The 25,907-nt window shown below is 45.0% G+C and overlaps 1 protein-coding gene across 2 annotated transcripts in view; it reads right to left on the bottom strand.

Moving 5' to 3' along the window:
- LOC129851034 (S-adenosylmethionine mitochondrial carrier protein-like) overlaps positions 1-25,907 on the bottom strand; it is a 332,312-nt gene that overhangs the window by 42,173 nt on the left and 264,232 nt on the right. For both annotated transcript variants that reach the window (XM_055917201.1, XM_055917200.1), the window contains exons 4-5: positions 8,183-8,287; positions 8,005-8,052 (exon numbers count right to left, since the gene is read on the bottom strand). In XM_055917201.1, coding sequence (XP_055773176.1) covers positions 8,005-8,052; positions 8,183-8,287 — 153 coding nt within the window. The remainder of the gene's footprint in view (positions 1-8,004; positions 8,053-8,182; positions 8,288-25,907) is intronic.

The raw sequence follows: 25,907 nt of genomic DNA, 5'->3' as shown, positions 1-25,907 counted from the left end.
TTTACTCTGGGCACCTTATTCATCCAAGCTACTCAATACTGCCCCCCAGTCCCAAATAAGTTTTTAAGGCACTGCATCGCAGTGCTAGCTGTGCCACTAGAGATTATGGGTTCGACTCCAGGCTCTGTCGCAGCCGGCCGCGACCGGGAGACCCATGGGGTGGCGCACAATTGGCCCAGCGTCGTCCAGGTTAGGGGAGGGTTTGGCAGGCAGGGATGTCCTTGTCCCATCGCGCACTAGTGACTCCTGTGGTGGGCCGGGCGTAGTGCACGCTGACACGGTCGCCAGGTGTACGGTGTTTCCTCTGACACATTGATGCGGCTGGCTTCCGGTTTAAGTGGGCATTGTGTCAAGAAGCAGTGCGGCTTGGCTGGGTTGTGTTTCGGAGGACGCACGGCTCTCAACCTTTGCCTCTCCCAAGTCCGTACGGAAGTTGCAGCGATGAGACAAGACTAACTACCATGAAATTGGGGAGACAACATGGTGTAAAATAATAAATACTAGCATAAGGGCAATTCCACGGTAACAGAGTGATGCTGAGACTCAGATTTTTCACGTAATAATGTATGCCAAACAAATACCAATGATGGCAAAGTTAAACAAACCACACAACTCTTTTTGTACACATTTTCTTGAAGATCATTGCAGATCATTCTGTTACCAAACTCTGCATCTGCACCATTGTTCAAGAAATGAGTTTTTGCAAACTGTTCACTAGAATTAGTTAAAAGTAGTCCTTGTGCATAGAGTTGTATAGTTTGTTTAACTTTGCAATCATTGGTTTTAGTTTGAACCAGCCCTGGACTGCAAAATGAATCACTTCCCTGAGCACTGTGGTTGTACTGAGGAATTCTTTGCAGCATACAGATACACACAACACCATGATATACTGTGTAGGATGCCTGGGTCCAGTAACTCAACCTCTTATGGATCATCATGCTCCTCTCCTCATCCAGCTGAACACAGCCGTGTCCTGTCCCCCAACCAAGGATAAGACCCTGGGACCTGTACGTGGGGTGTCTGTCTGTCTCCATCCTGCCTGTGTACTCATCCAGAGTCCACCTCCTCATTCCAAGTCCATTAGTCATCAGTACCTCTGCTTGTTGTTCTAGCGGAGGCCACCAGGCTTGTTCTCAGATATACACCAGGAGCTGTCGAGGAGCACCTACCAAACTGCATCCCACTGGGAGTGTGTATGAGGGGAGTGTGTGCATACGTGTGTGTGTGTGTGTGTGTGTGTGTGTGAGGGAGAGACCCTCGTTCATAGTCCTGACAAACACATCAACCAGAGAGAGCTTACTGACAAAAAGAGGGGAGAGCCAGCATAAACATATATCATAAACTTCAATCTCCAACCACAGCAAAACAAGGCCAGTAATGTCCAATGTGAGAGTTCTGACAGAGACAGACACAGTAAGCTAGTCTCTACAACGTCCTGTCGACTGAACGGCAGGGCATGTGTCTATAACATTATGTGTGTGGGGGACTTCATGTTCATGACACAGAAAACCATCAAACATTTCAGCACAGACTTCAGTCTGTTAAATGAGTTTGGGATTGTGTAGGCTACTACAACAAGCTAAACCAATGACATGTGTAATAATAGTTGAGTCACTCAAAGCGGAGTTCAGAATATGAGTAAGTCAGTGAGGGACACGGGTTTGCAAATTCCATCATTGTAACTTTGGAATTCATTCTATGTTTTATCCAATGATGTCTCTGATCTCATTCTATTGGCCTAATGCTATAGGGACACTGTCAGGTGTGGTTTCTGATGCTCTTTCAACATGGAAAGCTTAATGTCTACTGCCTCAACAAATACCTCAGTACACATGGTTTGTGGAGTATAAACGGGGGGTGCTAATCAAGGTGGTGCCGGTGAGTTAGATCAGGCTAACTGCTCCAGCGGGGGGTGGATTATCAGACGGAGCTGGTCCCAGCAGGATAGGGGTACTAAGGGAAAAGAGGAGGCTGTAGTGTGAAGGTTGGTTCCTCCCTGCCTGGTAGGAACAGCATGCAACAGCTGTGTCTCCTCTCCCTCAGCCTGTCTGCACAGCCAATACCAGCTCCAACTATGTGCTGACACCAGATAGCTCACCCCCCACACACACCTTATTTTTATATTCTCCCTCCCTCTCTCTCTGTCCCCCACACATACACCACACAGACCTCTACACACACAGACAGGTCAGGCCAAACACACAAAGGTCAACAGGGCCCATTATATCCGCCAGGCCTCCCTGCTACTCATTGATCCCATTATGTAAACAGAGCAATGCACGAGCAGATGTGAATCAATAGGATTCCATCTTCTAAACAACACCCAGTTACATTTACCCACACTGACATGTGTACCAGTCTCATCTCCCTTTTTGGGGGGGGGGGGGGGGGGGGGGGGGGGGGGGGGTTGTTGTTTGAGGATTATTTTGGACTGTAGATATTGATGTTATAGAGGGGAACCCTGGACTAGATATACAGTCCAACCCAGTATTAAACAACAGATTGTGCCCACGTTAGAGAGAGGGAGAGAGGAAGCCTACATTCCCTCACACGTGCAGAGTAAATCTTCCATATTGTCTTTCCCTTTCTCCATCTGTAACAGCGAGTCAGATGAGGGTGTTTAAGTGAGAATGTCAGAGAAGCCGGTGTTTGGAGGATATATTGGCACAGGTGTTGTTATACCAGAGAAAAAGTTGTGCCAATATATCTTCCAAACACCGGCTTCGAGGGTATTATAGCTTTTATACAAAGGGTTACCAACATATTCAAATAATGATTTTGATGAATGTATTCCTACTATTTAATTCTTCCACGAGATATAGTCCAGACACAAATGTAGTGTTGCTACTTGCTACACAAGCCGGCAGGTCATTCATTCTATCTGTTAGGTTGCCAGAGAAGCGACCCAGTCATTAAGTCTTTTTGTTCTATATCTTTGTTCTAGATCCAGGCGTTCGTTCTAAATGTTCCGTTGCCGTTCTTATCCCTAGCTTGCTAGTTAGCCAATAACGCCTAACTTAGAGTCAAACAGTGCAGTCAGAATAACAGCAAAGTGGCTGCATTTGTGTTTGCTTAAGCTGTTTTCTAGTGACATTTATTTGGATACATCCATAACAATGAGCTAATGATGCGAGATTTCGCCTGGCATAGAACATTTGCTCTCTCGCTAGGACACTGATCAGAGGAGCTAGCCAACTACACAGCTAACACAATCACTTCAAACTGAAACTGGAAAGACAGCAAACTAGGTGCATTTAGATTCATTTGACCTGTTTTCTATTGAAATGTCATCCCGGAGTCGCATCTCCACTGTTGACGTTGAGACTGGTGTTTTGCGGGTACTATTTAATGAAGCTGCCAGTTCAGGACTTGTGAGGCGTTTGTTTCTCAAACAAGACACTCTAATGTATTTGTCCTCTTGCTCAGTCGTGCACCGGGGCCTCCCACTCATTTTTCTATTCTGGTTAGAGCCAGTTTGCTCTGTTCTGTGAAGGGAGTAATACACAGCGTTGTACTAGATCTTCAGTTTCTTGGCTATTTCTCGCATGGAATAGCCTTCATTTCTCAGAACAAGAATAGACTGACGAGTTTCAGAAAAAACGTTATTTGTTTCTGGCAGTTTTGAGCCTGTAATTGAACCCACAAATGCTGATGGTCCAGATACTCAACTAGTCTAAAGAAAGCCAGTTTTATTGCTTCTTTAATCAGAACAACAGTTTTCAGCTGTGCTAACATAATTGCAAAGGGTTTTCTAATGATCAATTAGCCTTTTAAAATGATAAACTTGGATTAGCTAACACAACGTGTCATTGGAACACAGGAGTGACGGTTGCTGATAATGGGCCACTGTCCACATATGTAGATATTCCCTTTTTTAAATTCTTTTTTAATTCTTTTTTTTTTTTTATCAGCCGTTTCCAGCTACAATAGTCATTTACAACATTAACAATGTCTACACTGTATTTCTGATCAATTTGATGTTATATTAAAATTGACTTTTTTTTGTTGCTTTTCTTTCAAAAACAAGAACATTTCTAAGTCACTCCAAACTTTTTAACGGTAGTATATATCCATAAACATTTGTCTGATTCATGATTTTGACTGGCTGAAAAAAGCTGTCTGCCTGTCTGTCTGCCTCGTCCTGACCCCAGACACGTTCATTACTCTGGGACAGCTGGAGATCAAATTTCAATATATATAAATTGCCTGGCTGGGCTGATGAGACAGTGGATTGTGCAGTGAGATAAAAGAGTAAATAGGCATTTTAACATCATATCATAACCGTCTGGAACGGTTTATTTTGCCCCTTTTGCCCTGAAAACAGACTCAATTCGTTGGGACACGGACTCTACAAGGTGGCGAAAGCGTTCCACAGGGCTGCTGGCCCATGTTGACTCCAATGCTGCCCACAGTTGTGTCAAGTTGGCTGGATGTCCTTTGGATGGTGGACCATTCTTGATACACACAGGAAACTGTTGATAATGGAAAACCCAGCAGCGTTGCAGTTCTAGACACAAACTGGTGCGCCTGGCACCTAATACCATACCCTGTTCAAAGGCACTTAAATCTTTTGTCTTGCACATTCACCCTCTGAATGGCACACATATACAATGCCTGTCTCAATTGTCTCAAGGCTTAACAATCCTTTAACCTGTCTCCTCCCCTTCATCTACACTGCTTGAAGTGGATTAAACAAGTGTCATCAACAAAAGATCACAGCTTTCACCTGATTCACCTGCTCAGTCTGTCATGGAAAGAGCAGATGTTCATAATGTTTTATATACTCAGTGTATAACACCATTATTGCATCAGAACACACACATGTTCCACTGTGACTGAGGCAGAGAAGGAAGGTAAACAATAGAGCAATTAAAACAACTGGGGTTAGACCTGGGCCACAGGGGCCAAATGCCCTCATGTCAACAGTGTTTGAGGGAGAAAAGGAGAGAGGGCTTGAGTGAGAGGGAAAGGAGAACAGAGTTGTTCATTTATATAGTCAAAGTTGCCCTTTTACCTGTGCAGATAAAGTGTATTTACTTTGGTGACAATTTATAGTTACATATGACTACTTTAAGAGAAAGATATGCCCCAAGGGAGAGCAACTCATTCTGGAGCCCAGGAGAGCAGGATAGAGAGGAGTAATGCATTTGGTAAGACTGGTCTCTCTCCCTGAGCTGGATGCCAGCTCCTGTCTGCTGAGGCAGAGAGAGAGTGAGCGAGCGAGCGAGAGACAGATAGACAGACAGAGAGAGACTGCAGGTTGTCTTTCAGTTCAGTGCTCCAGACGGCTGTTCCAGCCCTGTGTTATTGGGAGGAGGACCGGGGACACATAAATCATCCCGCTTTTGTTCCTGTCAGACAGATGAACGGAAGACAGGTCGCTCACTCTTTCTCGCTCTCTGTCACTCTCTCCTACAGCAACTCCCTGGGGGACAAGAGTTGGGTGAGAGAGAGGGAGAGAAAGAGGGGGAAGAGAGAGACAGAGAGGCAAAGACAGAGAGAGAGAAAGAGAGAGCAATAGGAGTATTGAGCTGTGCTTGAGGGTTAGAGAGGATAACGCAACTCCCTCATTTCACCTTGTCAGAGCAATGACTGTCTGCTTCACTTACACAGCCCTCCTCAATGCAAACTAGCAAATGACTAAATTACTAGCGAATAACATAATTGAAGCCCATTAATGAAAAAGTAATGGAAACAGTCTAGCTCAACTCAAAGATAAATTCTTATGTATGCCAGAGTATAATGGCACTCAAACATGTTCACTACTGTCATGCAGAAAAAAAGCCTATCAATTTCATCAGGGTGATTGGTGCTCATAAATGTCATAACGCCAGTTTGGAGAGGAGAGGAAGGCAAGGGCTCTCAGAACATAGGATTAGGGGCGCCAGGTAGCCTAGTGGTGGGCCAGTAACCGAAAGGTTGCTGGATCGAATCCCTGCGCTGACAAGGTAAAAATCTGTCATTCTTCCCCTGAACAAGGCAGTTAACCCACTGTTCCCCGGTAGGCCGTCATTGTAAATAAGAATTTGTTCTTAACTGACTTGCTTAGTTAAATAAAGGCTAAATATAAATAATACGATTCTGAGTGGAATAATCTTCTTCTGCCCTCTAGTGGTGAACAGGAACAGTACTCTGAACAGGTGGTGAGGCGAGAGAACGTACCATAAACCACCCAAACTGGGAACATGCCAAAGTACATTAACAAAAGACCTAAGCAAGGCCTTAATTAAATGTTGAGCATTTACATAATACTAATGGTGGTGATTTACTGGGATTTACAATGATTGAAATGGACAACAAATACAACTAACAGCCTAGTGCATAGGAATCCAAACAAATGATTCCCCAGAACCTGTATTTGGATTTAAGTACTTTCTTTTGGCACAGATAAAGCGAAATCACTTTGCTTGCATTTCTACATTTCTCATTTAGGCATAGGGCCCTCAAATTCAACTTTGGACCTCGAAGCCAGTTCCACCTCATTTTTTCATTGTTCCTCTCTAATCAGGGACTGATTTAGACATGGGACACCAGGTGTGTGCAATTAATTATCAGGTAGAAAAGAAAAACAACAGGCTCCGGACCTCGTAGGGTCAGAGTTGAGGACCCCTGGCCTTGGGTATTTCCTACTGTCTGAAACTTAAATCCTACCTCAGCTTAACAAAGAGCAAATATTTCATTTAGAAAACGATAGATCTGAAGATATAAATACATTAAGAGATTGATGTGCTACCTAACATTATCATGTCAGCTGTAAATTAGTCCTGCACCACTCCCTACTGCTCATACCCCTCGTCCTGGCCACAGCCATACTCCCTCCGGCCTCCTGCAGTCACCTGAGAGATCTCTGCCATCAGAAATCACTTCTGAAGGATCCTTAATGAATATACATCACGGAGAGGACCTCAATTAGGTGACCGTACTGGGGGAGCGCTGCTCGGGATAAACAAAGTTATCTTGACAGGGTCGCCGAGCAGGATGAGATAGCGGATAGCCGGATGAGAAAATGAATTACCATCCTGCCACACGTCAAAGCCAATCACGAGGAGGATCCTGCGCACTCCTCTGCCTCTCTCCCCGCCGTTTCATCTGGCCCTTAGTATGCACACGGGCCGGGTGCCAGCCTCCAAATGTATTCATTTATTCACAGCCCCTTGGAGAAATCACAGAGCCTTGTTGTCCTTTTTTTCCTCACTGTCCAGATGGAATTTGCGTGAATAACATCGGTTTAGTGAGGCAGAAAATAAGTACAGGCTAGCACAGCGGTAGGGGACAGTACCCCAAAAAGAGAGAGGAGAACAACTGTCACCCTCACATACTAGTTTTCTTCCCCCCTCTCGTGGTTTCTCTCTCATTCTAATGAAAATTAGAAAGAAGAAAAAAGCCTGTGGGGTGCAGCGTTCCTGAATCAATCCCACATGACCATGCTCTGCAGGTGCAACTAACCAGCAGATAATGAATCAAAGAGTGGGAGCAGAGTAGGTGCTCCACTACAAAGGTGAGCCGTCATCAAGAGGACTGGTTCAATGTTCAATCTCTCCTTTTTTTACTCCTTGTTTTGTTTTGCATTTATAACATCTCTAATTACTTTAATTAATCAAGATATTCCATTAGAGGGAACCGGTCTCGGTTAAGTAATTGTGCAAAATGAAACAGAGAAAAACCCAATAGTTGAGTGATTCCATCCACTCCTCTCTGCCCAGCGGGATTTAGAAGGCTTTCAGAGGACTAATGGGAGAAAATACAACCGTCTTTCACACAGTTATCATGAATTAATCAATTCTGAATAGTCTCAGTCTACAAGTACACTACCTGACATGTTACCGTGGTACAGGCTGCACACACACACACACACAAACACACAAGCATTTGAGGGACAAAAAACTACCAAGAGTCCATGAAGCTGCCAATGATGTTTGATAGAGACTAATGCAATGAGAAAGCTTTGATGTACTTTTGGCAGAGTCAGTGTAGAAGGTAGGTGTGTGTGGGATCCAGGCCTACCTCTCTGAGTACCGTACTCTTGTAGCCCCTATACAAGCCTCTGACACCCTGCACAAGGACACGATAGGTGTTAGGGAACACACACCACACAGTCTGGATACACACACATACATGAAACATTTGGAGAGAATGGAAAAACAAATATTGTAGTATTGATGGGTCATGGTGTCGGCCCTACCTCCTCTCTGAGAGTGGCCAGCAGCACCTGGTAGGTGTTGGAGGACAGCGAGGCCTGAGTCCTCTGTTTCACCACCTCAGTAGGCACCCTGATCAGACATGCCACCTAGGGGAGGAAAACAGGACATTACAACACCCAGAACAGATATCACACACACACACACACACACACACACACACACACACACACACACACACACACACACACACACACACACACACACACACACACACACACACACACACACACACACACACACACACACACACACACACACACACACACACACACACACACAAAGTGCTTTGAAAGGCTGGTAATGGCTCACATTAACACCATTATCCCAGAAACCCAAGACCCACTCCAATTTGCATACTGTTCAAACAGATCCACAGATGATGCAATCTCTATTGCACTCCACACTGCCCTTTCCCACCTGGACAAAAGGAACATCTACGTGAGAATGCTATTCATTGACTACAGCTCAGCGTTCAACACCATAGTGCCCTCGAAGCTCATCACAAAGCTAAGAACCCTGGGACTAAACACCGTCCTCTTCAACTGGATCCTGGACTTCCTGACGGGCCGCCCCCAGTTGGTAAGTGTAGGTAACAACACATCTGCCATGCTGATCCTCAACACGGGGCCCCTCAGGGGAGCGTGCTCAGTCCCCTCCTGTACTCCCTGTTCACCCACGACTGCATGGCCAACACCATCATTAAGTTTGCAGATGACACAACAGTGGTAGGCCTGATCATCGACAACGACAAGACAGCCTATAGGGAGGAGGTCAGAGACCTGGCCGGGTGGTGCCAGTATAACAACCTATCCCTCAACGTAATCAAGACAAAAGGAGATGATTGTGGACTACAGGAAAAGGAGGACCGAGCACACCCCCATTCTCATCGATGGGGCTGTAGTGTAGCAGATTGAGAGATTCAATCTGGTTTTTTAACATCCGGTTTGGAGCGAGCGGTCGCATTTGCATTCGCTCTGCAGGTAGTATAACTTTTCATTTCATTTTCATTACATTTCATTACATTTCATTATAGTACAACGGTTTAATTTGTCTAACCTTAGCAATTTCTTCTTAGCTAGCTACTTAGCCGTCTGTGTATAAAAGATAATTGCGTAATTATCGTATTCCGTCGTCTATCGTAGTCCACACTGCTATCTGCCCAGCAGCTAGCAAACGTCCACCGTCTACCGAATAGTAGTATAAACTTTTCATTACATTTCATTATAGTACAACGGTCTGATTTTCATTTTCACTACAGTACAACGGTTTGATTTGTTTGATCTTAGCTAGCTACATAGCCGTCTTTGCATCAAACATAATTGTGTAGTTATTGAGGTTCGCCAGCCAGCTATTTTCGCCCTAACGTAACGCAACGTAGCCAACACTGCTAGCTAGCCAGCTTGCCACCGAATAGCAGCATTGTAGAAACGAGTGCATTACAACGGAACGACTTGATCAGTGTAGTGTTGGCTGACTACACAGTTGTCTTTGCTATCTTTGATTTGTATTTGTTCGATCTTAGCTAGCTACTTAGCTGGCTCCATAGCCGTCTTTGTATCGGTGATAATTGTGTAGTTATCAAGGTTCGCTGAGGTTCGCTAGCCAGGTATTCTCGCCCTAACGTAACGTAACGTAACGTAGTCAACCCTGCTAGCTAGCCAGCTAGCCACCGATTAGCAGCACTGTAGAAACGATTACATTACAACGGAACGACTTGACTTGTGTAGTGTTAGCTAGCTACATAGTTTTCTTTGCTATCTTTTTATCTAAGATAATTGTGTAGCTTTGAGTAATTATCGGTTACCTAGCCAGCTATTTTTCGCCTGCCGCGCTGCCGTCCTCCTACCTAGCCAACACTGCTAGCTAGCCAACTTCTACCGAATAGCAGCACTGTAGAAACTTACATTACAACGGGACGACTTGATTAGCGTAGTGTTAGCTAGTTGTCTTTGCTGTCCTTGTATCCATGATAATTGTGTAGTTTAGAGAAATTTAGTGAAATTGTCGAGGTTACCTAGCCAGCTTCACTTTCAACAACGTAGCCACTGCTAGCCAGGCTACTTCACCAGCCAGCAGTACTATATCATTTTAGTCAATAATATCTTGTATTTTATTTTTATTTTTTTGCAACGTAAGCTTAACTTTCTGAACATTCGAGACGTGTAGCCCACTTGTCATTCTAATCTCCATTGCATTAGCGTAGCCTCTTCTGTAGCCTGTCAACCATGTGTCTGTCTATCCCTGTTCTCTCCTCTCTGCACAGACCATACAAACGCTTCACACCGCGTGGCCGCGCCCACCCTAACCTGGTGGTCCCAGCCCGCACGACCCACGTGGAGTTCCAGGTCTCCGGTAGCCTCTGGAACTGCCGATCTGCGGCCAACAAGGCAGAGCTCATCTCAGCCTATGCGTCCCTCCAGTCCCTCGACTTCCTGGCACTGACGGAAACATGGCTCACCACAGATAACACTGCTACTCCTACTGCTCTCTCTTCGTCTGCCCACGTGTTCTCGCACACCCCGAGACCTTCTGGTCAGCGGGGTGGTGGCACCGGGATCCTCATCTCTCCCAAGTGGTCATTCTCTCTTTCTCCCCTTACCCATCTGTCTATCGCCTCCTTTGAATTCCATGCTGTCACAGTTACCAGCCCTTTCAAGCTTAACATCCTTATCATTTATCGCCCTCCAGGTTCCCTTGGAGAGTTCATCAATGAGCTTGATGCCTTGATAAGCTCCTTTCCTGAGGACGGCTCACCTCTCACAGTTCTGGGTGACTTTAACCTCCCCATGTCTACCTTTGACTCATTCCTCTCTGCCTCCTTCTTTCCACTCCTCTCCTCTTTTGACCTCACCCTCTCACCTTCCCCCCCTACTCACAAGGCAGGCAATACGCTTGACCTCATCTTTACTAGATGCTGTTCTTCCACTAACCTCATTGCAACTCCCCTCCAAGTCTCCGACCACTACCTTGTATCCTTTTCCCTCTCGCTCTCATCCAACACTTCCCACACTGCCCCTACTCGGATGGTATCGCGCCGTCCCAACCTCCGCTCTCTCTCCCCCGCTACTCTCTCCTCTTCCATCCTATCATCTCTTCCCTCTGCCCAAACCTTCTCCAACCTATCTCCTGATTCTGCCTCCTCAACCCTCCTCTCCTCCCTTTCTGCATCCTTTGACTCTCTATGTCCCCTATCCTCCAGGCCGGCTCGGTCCTCCCCTCCCGCTCCGTGGCTCGACGACTCATTGCGAGCTCACAGAACAGGGCTCCGGGCAGCCGAGCGGAAATGGAGGAAAACTCGCCTCCCTGCGGACCTGGCATCCTTTCACTCCCTCCTCTCTACATTTTCCTCTTCTGTCTCTGCTGCTAAAGCCACTTTCTACCACTCTAAATTCCAAGCATCTGCCTCTAACCCTAGGAAGCTCTTTGCCACCTTCTCCTCCCTCCTGAATCCTCCTCCCCCTCCCCCCCCCTCCTCCCTCTCTGCAGACGACTTCGTCAACCATTTTGAAAAGAAGGTCGACGACATCCGATCCTCGTTTGCTAAGTCAAACGACACCGCTGGTTCTGCTCACACTGCCCAACCCTGTGCTTTGACCTCTTTCTCCCCTCTCTCTCCAGATGAAATCTCGCGTCTTGTGACGGCCGGCCGCCCAACAACCTGCCCGCTTGACCCTATCCCCTCCTCTCTCCTCCAGACCATTTCCGGAGACCTTCTACCTTACCTCACCTCGCTCATCAACTCATCCTTGACCGCTGGCTACGTCCCTTCCGTCTTCAAGAGAGCGAGAGTTGCACCCCTTCTGAAAAAACCTACACTCGATCCCTCCGATGTCAACAACTACAGACCAGTATCCCTTCTTTCTTTTCTCTCCAAAACTCTTGAACGTGCCGTCCTTGGCCAGCTCTCCTGCTATCTCTCTCAGAATGACCTTCTTGATCCAAATCAGTCAGGTTTCAAGACTAGTCACTCAACTGAGACTGCTCTTCTCTGTATCACGGAGGCGCTCCGCACTGCTAAAGCTAACTCTCTCTCCTCTGCTCTCATCCTTCTAGACCTATCGGCTGCCTTCGATACTGTGAACCATCAGATCCTCCTCTCCACCCTCTCCGAGTTGGGCATCTCCGGCGCGGCCCACGCTTGGATTGCGTCCTACCTGACAGGTCGCTCCTACCAGGTGGCGTGGCGAGAATCTGTCTCCTCACCACGCGCTCTCACCACTGGTGTCCCCCAGGGCTCTGTTCTAGGCCCTCTCCTATTCTCGCTATACACCAAGTCACTTGGCTCTGTCATAACCTCACATGGTCTCTCCTATCATTGCTATGCAGACGACACACAATTAATCTTCTCCTTTCCCCCTTCTGATGACCAGGTGGCGAATCGCATCTCTGCATGTCTGGCAGACATATCAGTGTGGATGACGGATCACCACCTCAAGCTGAACCTCGGCAAGACGGAGCTGCTCTTCCTCCCGGGGAAGGACTGTCCGTTCCATGATCTCGCCATCACGGTTGACAACTCCATTGTGTCCTCCTCCCAGAGCGCTAAGAACCTTGGCGTGATCCTGGACAACACCCTGTCGTTCTCCACCAACATCAAGGCGGTGGCCCGTTCCTGTAGGTTCATGCTCTACAACATCCGCAGAGTACGACCCTGCCTCACACAGGAAGCGGCGCAGGTCCTAATCCAGGCACTTGTCATCTCCCGTCTGGATTACTGCAACTCGCTGTTGGCTGGGCTCCCTGCCTGTGCCATTAAACCCCTACAACTCATCCAGAACGCCGCAGCCCGGCTGGTGTTCAACCTTCCCAAGTTCTCTCACGTCACCCCGCTCCTCCGCTCTCTCCACTGGCTTCCAGTTGAAGCTCGCATCCGCTACAAGACCATGGTGCTTGCCTACGGAGCTGTGAGGGGAACGGCACCTCAGTACCTTCAGGCTCTGATCAGGCCCTACACCCAAACAAGGGCACTGCGTTCATCCACCTCTGGCCTGCTCGCCTCCCTACCACTGAGGAAGTACAGTTCCCGCTCAGCCCAGTCAAAACTGTTCGCTGCTCTGGCACCCCAATGGTGGAACAAACTCCCTCACGATGCCAGGACAGCGGAGTCAATCACCACCTTCCGGAGACACCTGAAACCCCACCTCTTCAAGGAATACCTAGGATAAAGCAATCCTTCTGCCCCCCCCCCCCCCCCCCCCCCCTTAAAAGATCTAGATGCACTATTGTAAAGTGGCTGTTCCACTGGATGTCATAAGGTGAATGCACCAATTTGTAAGTCGCTCTGGATAAGAGCGTCTGCTAAATGACTTAAATGTAAATGTAAATGTAATGAATGTAGTCAGTACCACAAGGTTTCCAGTAAGTTTACATATAATATAGAGGGGGTGGTGGTCCCCCTCCCCCTCTGCTGCCTCTCCACTGCTGCTACAGGGGTATTTGTTGTGAAAGAGAGGGATCTGCACTGAAAGAGAATCTATGTTCAGCTCAGGGTACTGATCTAGAGACTCATCCAACTCCCCCGTGAGAAGCGCTCTTTCCAACTTTTGCAGGACGTTTAGACTGTCCTGGTCAAAACGGTCGCCAAACTGAACCTCCACACCATCCAACACTTAAAGAAATTCTGCCCTATAGTGATCCACTGCTTTGCCAGCAAATCATCTTGAGTGCGTCTCAATGGATTCAATGGATTCAATAGAGTCAATCAAAGTTTTTCCTTTCTCATACAGTGCAAGGTAGCTTTCGTCATTTCTCTTGCCCCTAAGAGATGACCGCACACACTCGACTGCAGCCTGCATACCAGAGACAGTCTGAGTTTTCTTCTGCAGTGAAATGTTTAGACATTCAAGCTCTCCAAGAACAGCAGAGGCAAGTGTGAGGCCCAACACAGTCTTGTCTTTGCTGAAGTGCTCAAATAAGCCACTGGCAGTTGAAGCTGTCTTGGATGCAGTTTTTGCCATCTCCTCTAGGCTGCTGAGTATCCGCTCATACTGCCCTAGCACAGCTCTAATAGCAGTATTCGGCACAGTCCACTTTGTTGGACATAGGGGTTCAGGGTGGTCAGATTTGTATCTTTGGACGTGGCAATTGATTCAAACATGCTCTTAAACTTTCCTGACTGGCCATATAGGACACCTAACTGATGGACCCAAGAAAGGGAATCCCGGACTAGTGGGGAGGCTGAGCAGCCAGCCTGTGTAATCAGATTTACACAGTGTGCTCCACAATGGACATAGAGGGCTAATGGCTGCTGCCTCTTCACAATTGCCTTTGCACCTGTGTATTTTCCTGCCATGTTTGAGGCACCATCGTAACTCTGCCCACATAAGCCAGACACGGGCAAATTGAGCCTCAACAACACATCCGTTGCCACTTTCGCAATGCCTGTTGTCTCCGACACCCTGTATAGCCCAATAAACTCCTCGTGAGGGACACGGTCATGGTCAACATAACGCAGACAGACACTCTCCTGTTCAGCACCAGAGACATCTTGAGTACCATCAAAAATTACTGAAAATTGTACAATCGGAAGAGACCTAATCTCAGCTGCAATGCCTCGAATGACTGTATTGGCCATGATGTTCAGAATTTCATTCTGTGCTTTGGGGCCTGTGTACATTGTGGTACGCTCTGTTAAACACTTCAGTAAAATGGGTTCATCCTCTTCTGCCCTGAGTTTCAAAAGCTGGTATAAATTCCCACTGTCATCCGTGTGGCCTCTAAAGGCTTGTCCCTGTCTTACTACATGCCGCACCGAACTAACAATTTTCATCAAGCAATGCCTTGCGTCCTCCTGCTGTTTACCCCACGCGCTGGATAACTGGACACTGATTGGATTTAGCTGGTGTGCTGTTACAGTTACAAAGTGGTGGTGGGTTTGGCAGTTTTGATGTGCTGTGAATTTTTCAATGGCTTTTCTCCAGTTCCTAAATCCTGCACTAATGAAGGCAGCATCTGCTCTTTGGCCAAAAGATGGCTGGCTTGAAAACCCTTGGCTACAGTGAAAACACAACACTCCTTTTATTGATGGATTATAATGTAGCCAGGGAAAATCGCAAAACCATCTCTCTTGAAACGTCAACAATCTGTTGGCAAGAGTTTGCGGTTCTATAAATTGTGGGTGTGGCTGATATGGTTTTGTGCCATCACTGAGGTAACTGGACGATGCTGTGCCACTGTCCCCTATACTGGTGCTGCTGGCAACAAGGGTGACACCTGGTCCTGCCGTGGCTGTGACACGGTCCTCTGAAGTCTCTCTCCTTGGCTCTTTCCCTTTCACCACCCTCACTGACTCAGTCTGTCTCCTAGAAAAGAAATAAGTTGTTTGCCGTACTCCTAACTACCGGTACCCAAAACTACACAATTAATCACAACAGCAATACCATTACCTTAAACAAATCTTAGTTTAGTCACCAGTTTAAGTTGAGTGGGGGTATCCATGGCATTTTCTAATTATGTCCCTATTTTACAAATCAAAAAAATAGAGAACCTTTCATAATGTTGCCAAACAAAGACTCAACAAACTTACCTGAGACTCCCTGTCTCTGCCAATCTGTCCCTGCATATCTGTCCCCAGCTCTGCTGTCTGTGTGCCATCTGTTGCCTGCTCTGCCGAATGACATCCTTGTGAAACATTTCCATTAGCATTTCACTTCTTTCTTATGAACATTTTATCAACTCGTCTTTGAGATATTAGGCTACTAGAGTTCTTACTTTGCGTTTTTGGTGTACTGAAAAATACTCTGATGTCCGTCTTTTAACTTTTTTCTGACATGTTTCTACCTGGCTGGCTGGCTGGCCGGTCTAGCTGCACACACACACATTTACACAACACATGCTGCAACGTTTTGAAATTTTAACATAGTTTGTTTCATATTGGCAGGTTTCCAACAAAAGCTGAATTTGCAAAGCTAGCGAGCACCAATTCCGTTTCTGTGGTGTTTGCTATAATCTTTGCTACCTCGTTAAATAAAGGTGAAAAAAAAAAATTCACTAGCGACAATTTAGCTTTTGCAACGAGACCATTAAATAAATTTAAGACAATGGTATAAGAGAGTGTAGTTCTGTTCAGTTTGGACTTCAGTTTATCGCTAACCTTATCACAGGGACTTTGAAGCACTACAGCTGCATGCTAATCTTGGAATAAACTGACGATAGCAAATATTTCATTTTTGACGACGCCACATGAATGGAATAGGTACTAGCTAGCTTGATAGTTAATGTTTGCTTTAGTTTGCGCGCTAGCTCTGCAAATTCAGCTAGTGTGTGAACCCTGCAACATTAGAAAAATATATACATTGCTATGGCGCGATTGACTGGATTACCTCACGTCAGTTACGTACATCGAGTGCCTTTCGGACAGTAGATACGAACCCTCTGTTACCTTGCCAGCTAAAGAACTGGCAGTGGATCAAACCATTGTGAGGCAAAGGGTGGGGGGGTCGCAATCTTGTGAAACTTAAAAACGCGCTATTAAGTGTCTATAATCAGCACAAGGGCTTTCATTGCGTATTATTAATATTATTGAAATTACATAGTTATCTTTACAGTGATATATTGAGTGTGACAAATCATATTTTTTCCAGGATGGGGGGGTCGTGTCCCCCCCGTCCCCCCTGGGATTTCCGCCTATGCAACCAGCTTCATCATGAATGCTTTTCCAACAGTCTTGAAGGAGTTCTCATATAAGCTGAGCACTTGTTGACTGCTTTTCAATCACTCTGCGTTCCAACTCATCTGAAACCATCTCAATTGGGTTGAGGTCAGGTGATTGTGGAGGCCAGGTCATCTGATACAGTACCCCATCACTCTCCTTGGTCAATCAGCCCTTACACAGCCTGGAGGTGTGTTTTGGGTCATTGTCATGTTGAAAAACAAAATAGTCCCACTAAGCGCAAAACAGATGGGATGGAGTATCACTACAGAATGCTGTGGTATCCATGCTGGTTAAGTTTGCCTTGAATTCTAAGTAAATCACTGACAGTGTCGCCAGCAAAGCATCACCACACCATCATACCTCCTCCACCATGCTTCCCGGTGGGAATCACACATGCAAGGATCATTCGTTCAACAACTCTGCATCTAACACACGGCGGTTGGAACCAGAAATCTCAAATTTGGACTCATCAGACCAAAGGACAGATTTCCAAGGGTCTAATGCCATTGCTTGTGTTTCTTGGCCGAAGCTTGTCTCTTCTTATTATGTGTGTCCTTTAGTAGTGGTTTCTTTGCAGCAATTCGACCATGAAGGCCTGATTCACGCAGTCTCCTCTGAACAGTTGATGTTGAGATGTGTCTGTTACCTGAACTCTGTGAAGCATTTATTTGGGCTGCAATCTGAGGTGTACTTGACTCTAATGTCCGTATTCTCTGCAGCAGATTTAACTCTGCGTCTTCCTTTCCTGTGGTCGGGCCTCAAGGGAGCCAGTTTCATCATAGCGCTTGATGGGTTTTGCGACTGCACTTGAAGAAACTTTCAAAATTCTTTAAATGTCTCAAAGTAATGATGGACTGTTGTTTCTCAATGTATTTTACCAAATAGGGCTATCTTCTGTATACCACCCTACCTTATCACAACACAACTGATAGGCTCAAACGCATTACGATGGAAAGAAATTCCACACATTAACTTTTAACTAGGCACACCTACAGTTGAAGTCGGAAGTTTTCATACACTTAGGTTTGAGTCATTAAAACTAGTTCTTAAACCACTCCACAAATGTCTTGTTAGCAAGCTATAGTTTTGGCAAGTCGGTTAGGACATCTACTTTGTGCATGACACAAGTAATTTCTCCAACAATTGTTTACAGACAGATTATTTCACTTATAATTCCCTGTATCACAAGTCCAGTGGGTTAGACGTTTACATACACTAAGTTGACTGTACCTTTACACAGCTTGTAAAAATCCAGAAAATGATGTCATGGCTTTAGAAGCTTCTAGTAGGCTAATTGACATAATTTGAGTAAATTTGAGGTGTACCTGTGTATGTATTTCAAGGCCTACCTTCAAACTCAGTGCCTCTTTGCTTGACATCATGGGAAAATCAAAATAAATCAGCCAAGACCTCAGAAAGAAAATTGTAGACCTCCACAAGTCTGGTTCATCCTTGCGAGCAATTTCTTAATGCCTGAAGTTACCACGTTCATCTGTACAAACAATAGTGCGCAATCATAAACACCATGGGACCAAGCAGCTGTCATAATGCTCAGGAAGGAGACACGTTCTGTCTCCTAGAGATGAATGTACTTTGGTGCAAAAAGTGCAAATCAATCCCAGAACAACAGCAGAGGACCTTGTGAAGATGCTGGAGGAAACGGGTACAAAAGTATCTACTGTATATCTATAATAAAACAAGTCCTATATCAACATAACCTGAAAGGCCGTTCAGCAAGGAAGAAGCTACTGCTCAAAAAAACGCCATAAAAAAGCCAGACTATGGTTTGCAACTGCACATGGGGATAAAGATTGTAATTTTTAGAGAAATGTCCTCTGGTCTGATGAAATAAAATATAGAACTGTTTGGCCATGATGACCATTGTTATGTTTGGAGGAAAAAGGGGAATGTTTGCAAGCCGAAGAATACCATCCCAACCGTGAAGCACAGGGGTGGCAGTATCATGTTGTGGGGGTACTTTGGTGCATGAGGAACTGGTGCACTTCACAAAATAGATGGCATCATGATGGAGGAAAATTATGTGGATATATTGAAGCAACATCTCAAAACATCAGTCAGGAAGTTAAAGCTTGGTTGCAAATGGGTCTTCCAAATGGACAATGACCCCAACCATACTTCCACAGTTGTGGCAAAATGGCTTAAGGACAACAAAGTCAAGGTATTGGAGTGGCCATCCCAAAGCCCTGACCTCAATCCTGTAGATCATTTGTGGACAGACCTGAAAAAGCGTGTGCGCGCAAGGAGGCCTACAAACCTGACTCCGTTACACCAGCTCTGTCAGGAGGAATGGGACAAAATTCACCCAACTTATTGTGGGAAGCTTGTGGAAGGCTACCCGAAACGTTTGACCCAAGTTAAATAATTTAAAAGCAATGCTTCCAAATACTAATTGAGTTTATGTAAACTTCTGACCCACTGGGAATGTGATGAAAGAAACAAAAGCTGAAATAAATCATTCTTTCTACTATTTTTCTGACAATCCACATTCTCAAAATAAAGAGGTGATCCTAACGGACCTAAGACAGGGAATTTTTACTGGGATTAAATGTCAGGAATTGTGAAAAACTGAGTTGAAATGTATTTGGCTACGGTGTATGTAAACCTCCGACTTTAACGGTATTAATTGAAATGCACTCCAGGTGACTACCTCATGAAGCTGGTTGAGATAAGGTAAAGAGTGTTCAAAGTTGTCATCAAGTCAAAGGGTGAGTAGTTTGAAGAATGTCAATTATAAAATATATTTAGATTTTTTTAACACTTCTTTGGTTACTACATGATTGCATATGTGTTATTTCATAGTTTTGATGTCTTCACTATTATTCTACAGTGTAGATTTTTTTAAATAATAAATATGAGTCGGTGCGTCCAAACTTTTGACTGGTACTGTAAGTCATGGCAAAATGTGTAGAATTGCAGGAATTGTGATGTAAAATTGCAACCACAAAAAAAACAGTTATGTAATGCAAACATGTTTGTTTAGCTTTTGTTAATAAAATACTTTTTTTCTGCAAGCAGATCCCTCGGTAGGTGTTAAATTCCAGTTTTTAATCCCGGTGTTTAGTTCATGTGAGTTAATGTGTATTGGCTAGTTGTATAGCTAATAAACTATGTGTTTGTAGATCAGCTGAAGTGAATCAAGCTACAGCATCCAATATGATAATGGCTGGGGTCATTTTTGCTTGTTTTTGCTGTTCTCTAAATAGCATTCTAGAGTTTTCAAATTGCATAGATGTGCAGTACATAAGCGTACACTTTCTTGAACATGTATTGGATTCCCCCAACTTTCTTAAAATGGCTTGGATCCCCACAGTCTGTGTGTGTGGGAGAATAAATCATGTGCACTGTCATCATCACTTAGAAACAAGAAATTAGCATCACAGTGACAATGCGCTCCCAGTAACACAAAACCGTGGACATTTTGTTTCAATTTTACCCTCTCTAATTACGAGCCATATTGAATTTAACTAACAAGGCTGTGGGTCCATGTCCCCCCAGACGAACAGAGCGGGGGTTCTCAGTGTTCACCAGTGTTATTCCAATCAAATCATGCTCTGTCAGAACCCATGAGCATCCTCCCACTGCCTAACGACAAGTGACAGGTGAGAGCTCAGCTATGGTTAGAGAACACTGGGAGGATGTTTTACATTGATTACCTTGGTGACACAGAATGAGAACAGGACACCAGCTTCAGGAGGCATACTTTGAGACTATAATCATTAAAACACCATGCATAAGGAACATAGATTTGATATGACCCATTCTCAAAGCTTTTTTACACTGTAAAGGGGGTGGGTGGAAAACTCACCTAATCTACTACCAATGTGCAACCTCCACCAGGGTGACAATGCCACAGCAGCCATTTGGTATAAAGAAGCTAACAACACAACAGCTATCACAGTGAGGAAGATAGGAATGTATCATGCCTGCAATAAGATTCCTGACAGACACTACTGTAAGACAAAGGTATTTCTCTGTAGATGGCTTCATGATTGTTAGAGGCTATACTATACTGATGAGACAGCGGGTGGATAGACTATAAATGGCACATATGCCTGGAGTCATCAAGGCAGAGTGATTAAAGCTGAAAGTGGTTTGAGTACTCACAGGCAGGCTGTGCCAGCAACAAGCTCTCACAGTCTCACTGCAGAATTAGTCTTTCAACAGCGGTGTCTAAACGTAACATTTGGAAGTTGCTCCAAACATCAAATTTCAAAGACTTTTTGTTTCCCCTGCTGTAAATGTAAATGTTGTTCCCCTGCTGTTAATGTAAATGTTTGGGATTAGGTTAAAACTCCACAACTGGGATCGAAACATGCAAAATTATGATCCAGAGACATGGGATTACGTCCATCTGCAACCACGGTCCACAACACCCAACACGCACAACCCAAGCCTACGTGATGTTAATAGAACTCACTGTTGTCCCTAGTGGCTGGTTTAAAAGGCATTTCCCGACGTCCTCAGGACATGGATAGACGTCCAATTTCGTCCCTTCTCTGCAGTTCAGACTCCCACACACAATGTATGTGTGTTCAGGCCCTTGGCCCGCTTGTTATTTTGGCTCTCACTGGCCACAGGATTGCAATGATTCAAACCTCGGTGGACACCTTACCTGGGGTTTTCCCCTGAGCTGTTCTGAGTGCAGTGGAGTCTCAGACAAGAGGGAGAGCAACCTGCCGTGCCCTGTCAGGCTGTTTTTAGATTCGTAGAAAAACAGATTTAACCATTGGCTAAAGCTCTCGTTGTGGTTAAGCTTTTGGTCTGGTTTAAAATAGCCCTCGTATAAATCACTTCTATACCTAATATCTTGTGATATGTCACAAATATGTGCAATTGAAAATGATACTGTCAACATTATGAGCAGTCCACTATCTTGTTTTGCTATGCCTTATCAAGCATGGTGACCTTCTGTATACACGATAGAGAAAAAAGCAATTTCAGCTCAATGTTTGCTTGATATAGTGGGCTCTTATATCCATCCAGCTCCTGTGCAAATCTTTAGAAAACCTTTTGACTTCTTTTCGACCAATAGATGGGTTATAAACAAAATCAACTTGTGCGCAACAATGGGGCAAAACAGGCATGAGTCAAAACACCTCAAAACAAGCCATGGTATCAATAACAAGATACAACTAGCTGAAACAATCTACCTCTGATTGCCCACATGGCAGCTTCTTATCATTGTTTCAAGCTAACTGATCGTTCAGATTCATAACAATGCACGGCTTCTGGCCACATCAATGCGCGTGCATCATACACTCTTTTTTTTATTTACTTATTTTATTTCACCTTTATTTAACCAGGTAGGCCAGTTTTGAATAAGTTCTCATTTACAATTACGACATGGCCAAGATAAAGCAAAGCAGTGCGACAAAAACAACAACACAGAGTTACACATGGGATAAACAAACGTACAGTCACACAATAGAAAAATCTGTATACAGTGTGTGCAAATGAAGTAAGGAGGTAAGGCAATAAATAGGCCAAAGTGGCAAAGTATTTACAATTTAGCAATTATCACTGGAGTGATAGATGTGCAGATGAGGATGTGCAAGTAGAAATACTGGTGTGTAAAAGAGCAGAAAAACAAAACAAATATGGGGATGTGGTAGGTAGTTTGTTGGATGGGCTATTTAGAGATGGGCTGTGTACAGCTGAAGCAATCGGTAAGCTGCTCTGACAGCTGATGCTTAAAGTCAGTGAGGGACATATAAGTCTCCAACTGCAGTGATTTTTGCAATTCGTTCCAGTCATTGGCAGCAGAGAACTGAAAGGAAAGGCGGCCAAAGGAAGTGTTGGCTTTGGGGATGACCAGTGAAATATACCTGCTGGACTCGTACTACGGGTGGGTGTTGCTATGGTGACCAGTGAGCTGAGATAAGGCGGAGCTTTACCTAGCAAAGACTTATAGATGACCTAGAGCAAGTGGGATTGGCGACAAATATGCAGCGAGGACCAGCCAACGAGAGCATACAGGTTGCAGTGGTGGGTAGTATATGGGGCTTTGGTGACAAAACAGATGGCACTGTGATAGACTGCATTCAATTTGCTGAGTAGAGCGTTGGAGGCTATTTTGTAAATGACATCGCCGAAGTCAAGGAAGTAGGATAGTCAGTTTTACGAGGGTATGTTTGGCAGCATTTTTTTAAACTTATTTCACCTTTATTTAACCAGGTAGGCAAATTGAGAACACGTTCTCATTTACAATTGCGACCTGGCCAAGATAAAGCAAAGCAGTTCGACACATACAACAACACATAGTTACACATGGAGTAAAACAAACATACAGTCAATAATACAGTGAAAAATAAGTCTATATACAATATGAGCAAGTGAGGTGAGATAAGGGAGGTGAAGGCAAACAAAATATATATATAAATAAATAAAAATATAAAAAGGCCATGGTGGCGAAGTAAATACAATATAGCAAGTAAAAAAAATAACACTGGAATGGTTGGTTTGCAGTGGAAGAAGGTGCAAAGTAGAGATAGAAATAATGGGGTGCAAAGGAGCAAAATAAATAAATACAGTAGGTAAAGAGGTAGTTGTTTGGGCTAAATTATAGATGGGCTATGTACAGGTGCAGTAATCTATGAGCTGCTCTGACAGCTGGTGCTTAAAGCTAGTGAGGGAGATAAGTGTTTCCAGTTTCAGAGATTTTTGTAGTTCGTTCCAGTCATTGGCAGCAGAGAACTGGAAGGAGAGGCGGCCAAAGGAAGAATTGGTTTTGGGGGTGACCAGAGAGATGTACCTGCTGGAGCGCGTGCTACGGGTGGGCGTTGCTATGGTGACCAGCGAGCTGAGATAAGGGGGGACTTTACCTAGCAGGGTCTTGTAGATGACCTGGAGCCAGTGGGTTTGGCGACGAGTGTGAAGCGAGGGCCAGCCAACGAGAGTATATGGGGCTTTGGTGACAAAACGGATGGCACTGTGATAGACTGCATCCAATTTATTGAGTAGGGTTTTGGAGGCTATTTTGTAAATGACATCACCGAAGTCGAGGATTGGTAGGATGGTCAGTTTTACAAGGATATGTTTGGCAGCATGAGTGAAGGATGCTTTGTTGCGGAATAGGAAGCCGATTCTAGATTTAACTTTGGATTGGAGATGCTTTATGTGAGTCTGGAAGGAGAGTTTACAGTCTAACCAGACACCTAGGTATTTGTAGTTGTCCACATATTCTAAGTCAGAGCCGTCCAGAGTAGTGATGCTGGACAGGCGGGCAGGTGCAGGCAGCGATCGGTTGAAGAGCATGCATTTAGTTTTACTTGTATTTAAGAGCAATTGGAGGCCACGGAAGGAGAGTTGTATGGCATTGAAGCTCGCCTGGAGGGTTGTTAACACAGTGCCCAAAGAAGGGCCAGATGTATACAGAATGGTGTCGTCCGCGTAGAGGTAGATCAGAGAGTCACCAGCAGCAAGAGCGACATCATTGATATATACAGATAAAAGAGTCGGCCCGAGAATTGAACCCTGTGGCTTCCCATAGAGACTGTCAGAGGTCCAGACAACAGGCCCTCCAATTTAACACACTGAACTCTATCTGAGAAGTAGTGAACCAGGCAAGTCAGTCAGTCATTAGAGAAACCAAGGCTGTTGAGTCTGATTGACAGAGTCGAAAGCCTTTGCCAGGTCGATGAAGACGGCTGCACAGTACTGTCTTTTATCGATAGAGGTTATGATATTGTTTAGGACCTTGAGCATGGCTGAGGTGCACCCGTGACCAGCTCGGAAACCGGATTGCATAGCGGAGAAGATACGGTGGGATTCGAAATGATCGGTGATCTGTTTGTTCGCTTGGCTTTCGAAGACTTTAGAGAGGCAGGGCAGGATGGATATATGTCTGTAACAGTTTGGGTCTAGAGTGTCTCCCACTTTGAAGAGGGGGATGACCGCGGCAGTTTTCCAATCTTTAGGAATCTCAGACGATACGAAAGAGATGTTGAACAGCGAAAGAGAGGTTGAACATGACAGACTGACTAGGTGAATCCAGGTGAAAGATATGATCCCTTGTTGATGTCACTTGTTAAATCCACTTCAATCAGTGTAGATCAAGGGAGGAGACAGGTTAAAGAAGGATTTTTAAGCCTTGAGACAGTTTAGGCATGGATTGTATACTGTATGTGTGCCATTCAGAGGGTGAACGGGCAAGAACTGCATTGCTGCTGGATTTTTCACCCTCAACAGTTTCTCGTGTGTTTAAAGAATGGTCCGCCACACAAATGGTATCAAGCCAACTTGACACAACAGTGGAAAGCATTGTAGTCAAGAATGCTTCGACACCTTGTAAAGTCCATGCCCCGATGAATTGAGGTTGTTCTGAGGGGGTGCAACTCAAAATTAGGAAGGTGTTCCTAATGTTTTTACACTCAGTGTAGAATAGTTGGAGCTGACCTTATTGCATCAGAGATAATGAATCTGTGCTACAGTAAGCAGAACGTTAGAACTTTACTTCATTAATAGTGCATTGTCTAGTTCAGTCCTGTACTAGAATGTATAGTGCTGAGTCTTACTGAACAAGGAGGGGCTCCATGCGGGACCCAGATAAACAGGGTCTGTGTGTGAGTGTGTGTGTGTATGTGCCTGTGTTCGTGCCAATGTTTGTGTGTGTGTGTACACACTGCTGCAGCCATCCACAGACTGTCTCAGTAAATAATTAACCTGGTATGACTATCTCTCCGGCTGCCATCTTTAAAAAACGTATACCAACATTATGCATCCCATGAATCATGTGTGATGCAGCCACACTATGCTTGAACATGTTGCTTTACGAGCCACAGCCTTCCACTGTCAGACTGCATCCTGTGGCAGGCAGTCGATGCTCGGCCCTCACAGCACATCCTGTCCAGCACCAACACTCCCTCCCACAATATTGATCTCCTCCCCTGGCAAAAAGATCTTTCAGGCAAGGTCAAATTCCTTCCGCCAAGCTTGTGGTAGAGAGAAGCGTCGAAGCAGTGTTTAAACATTTTTTTTTGTTAGGTTCCCCAGTAGCAGACGCCAATGGTGACAGCTAGTGTTCCTGGGGTCCA

Source organism: Salvelinus fontinalis, chromosome 3 (assembly GCF_029448725.1).
Source record: "Salvelinus fontinalis isolate EN_2023a chromosome 3, ASM2944872v1, whole genome shotgun sequence".
Taxonomy (NCBI): domain Eukaryota; kingdom Metazoa; phylum Chordata; class Actinopteri; order Salmoniformes; family Salmonidae; genus Salvelinus; species Salvelinus fontinalis.
This window is presented reverse-complemented; position numbering and strand designations above follow the sequence as displayed.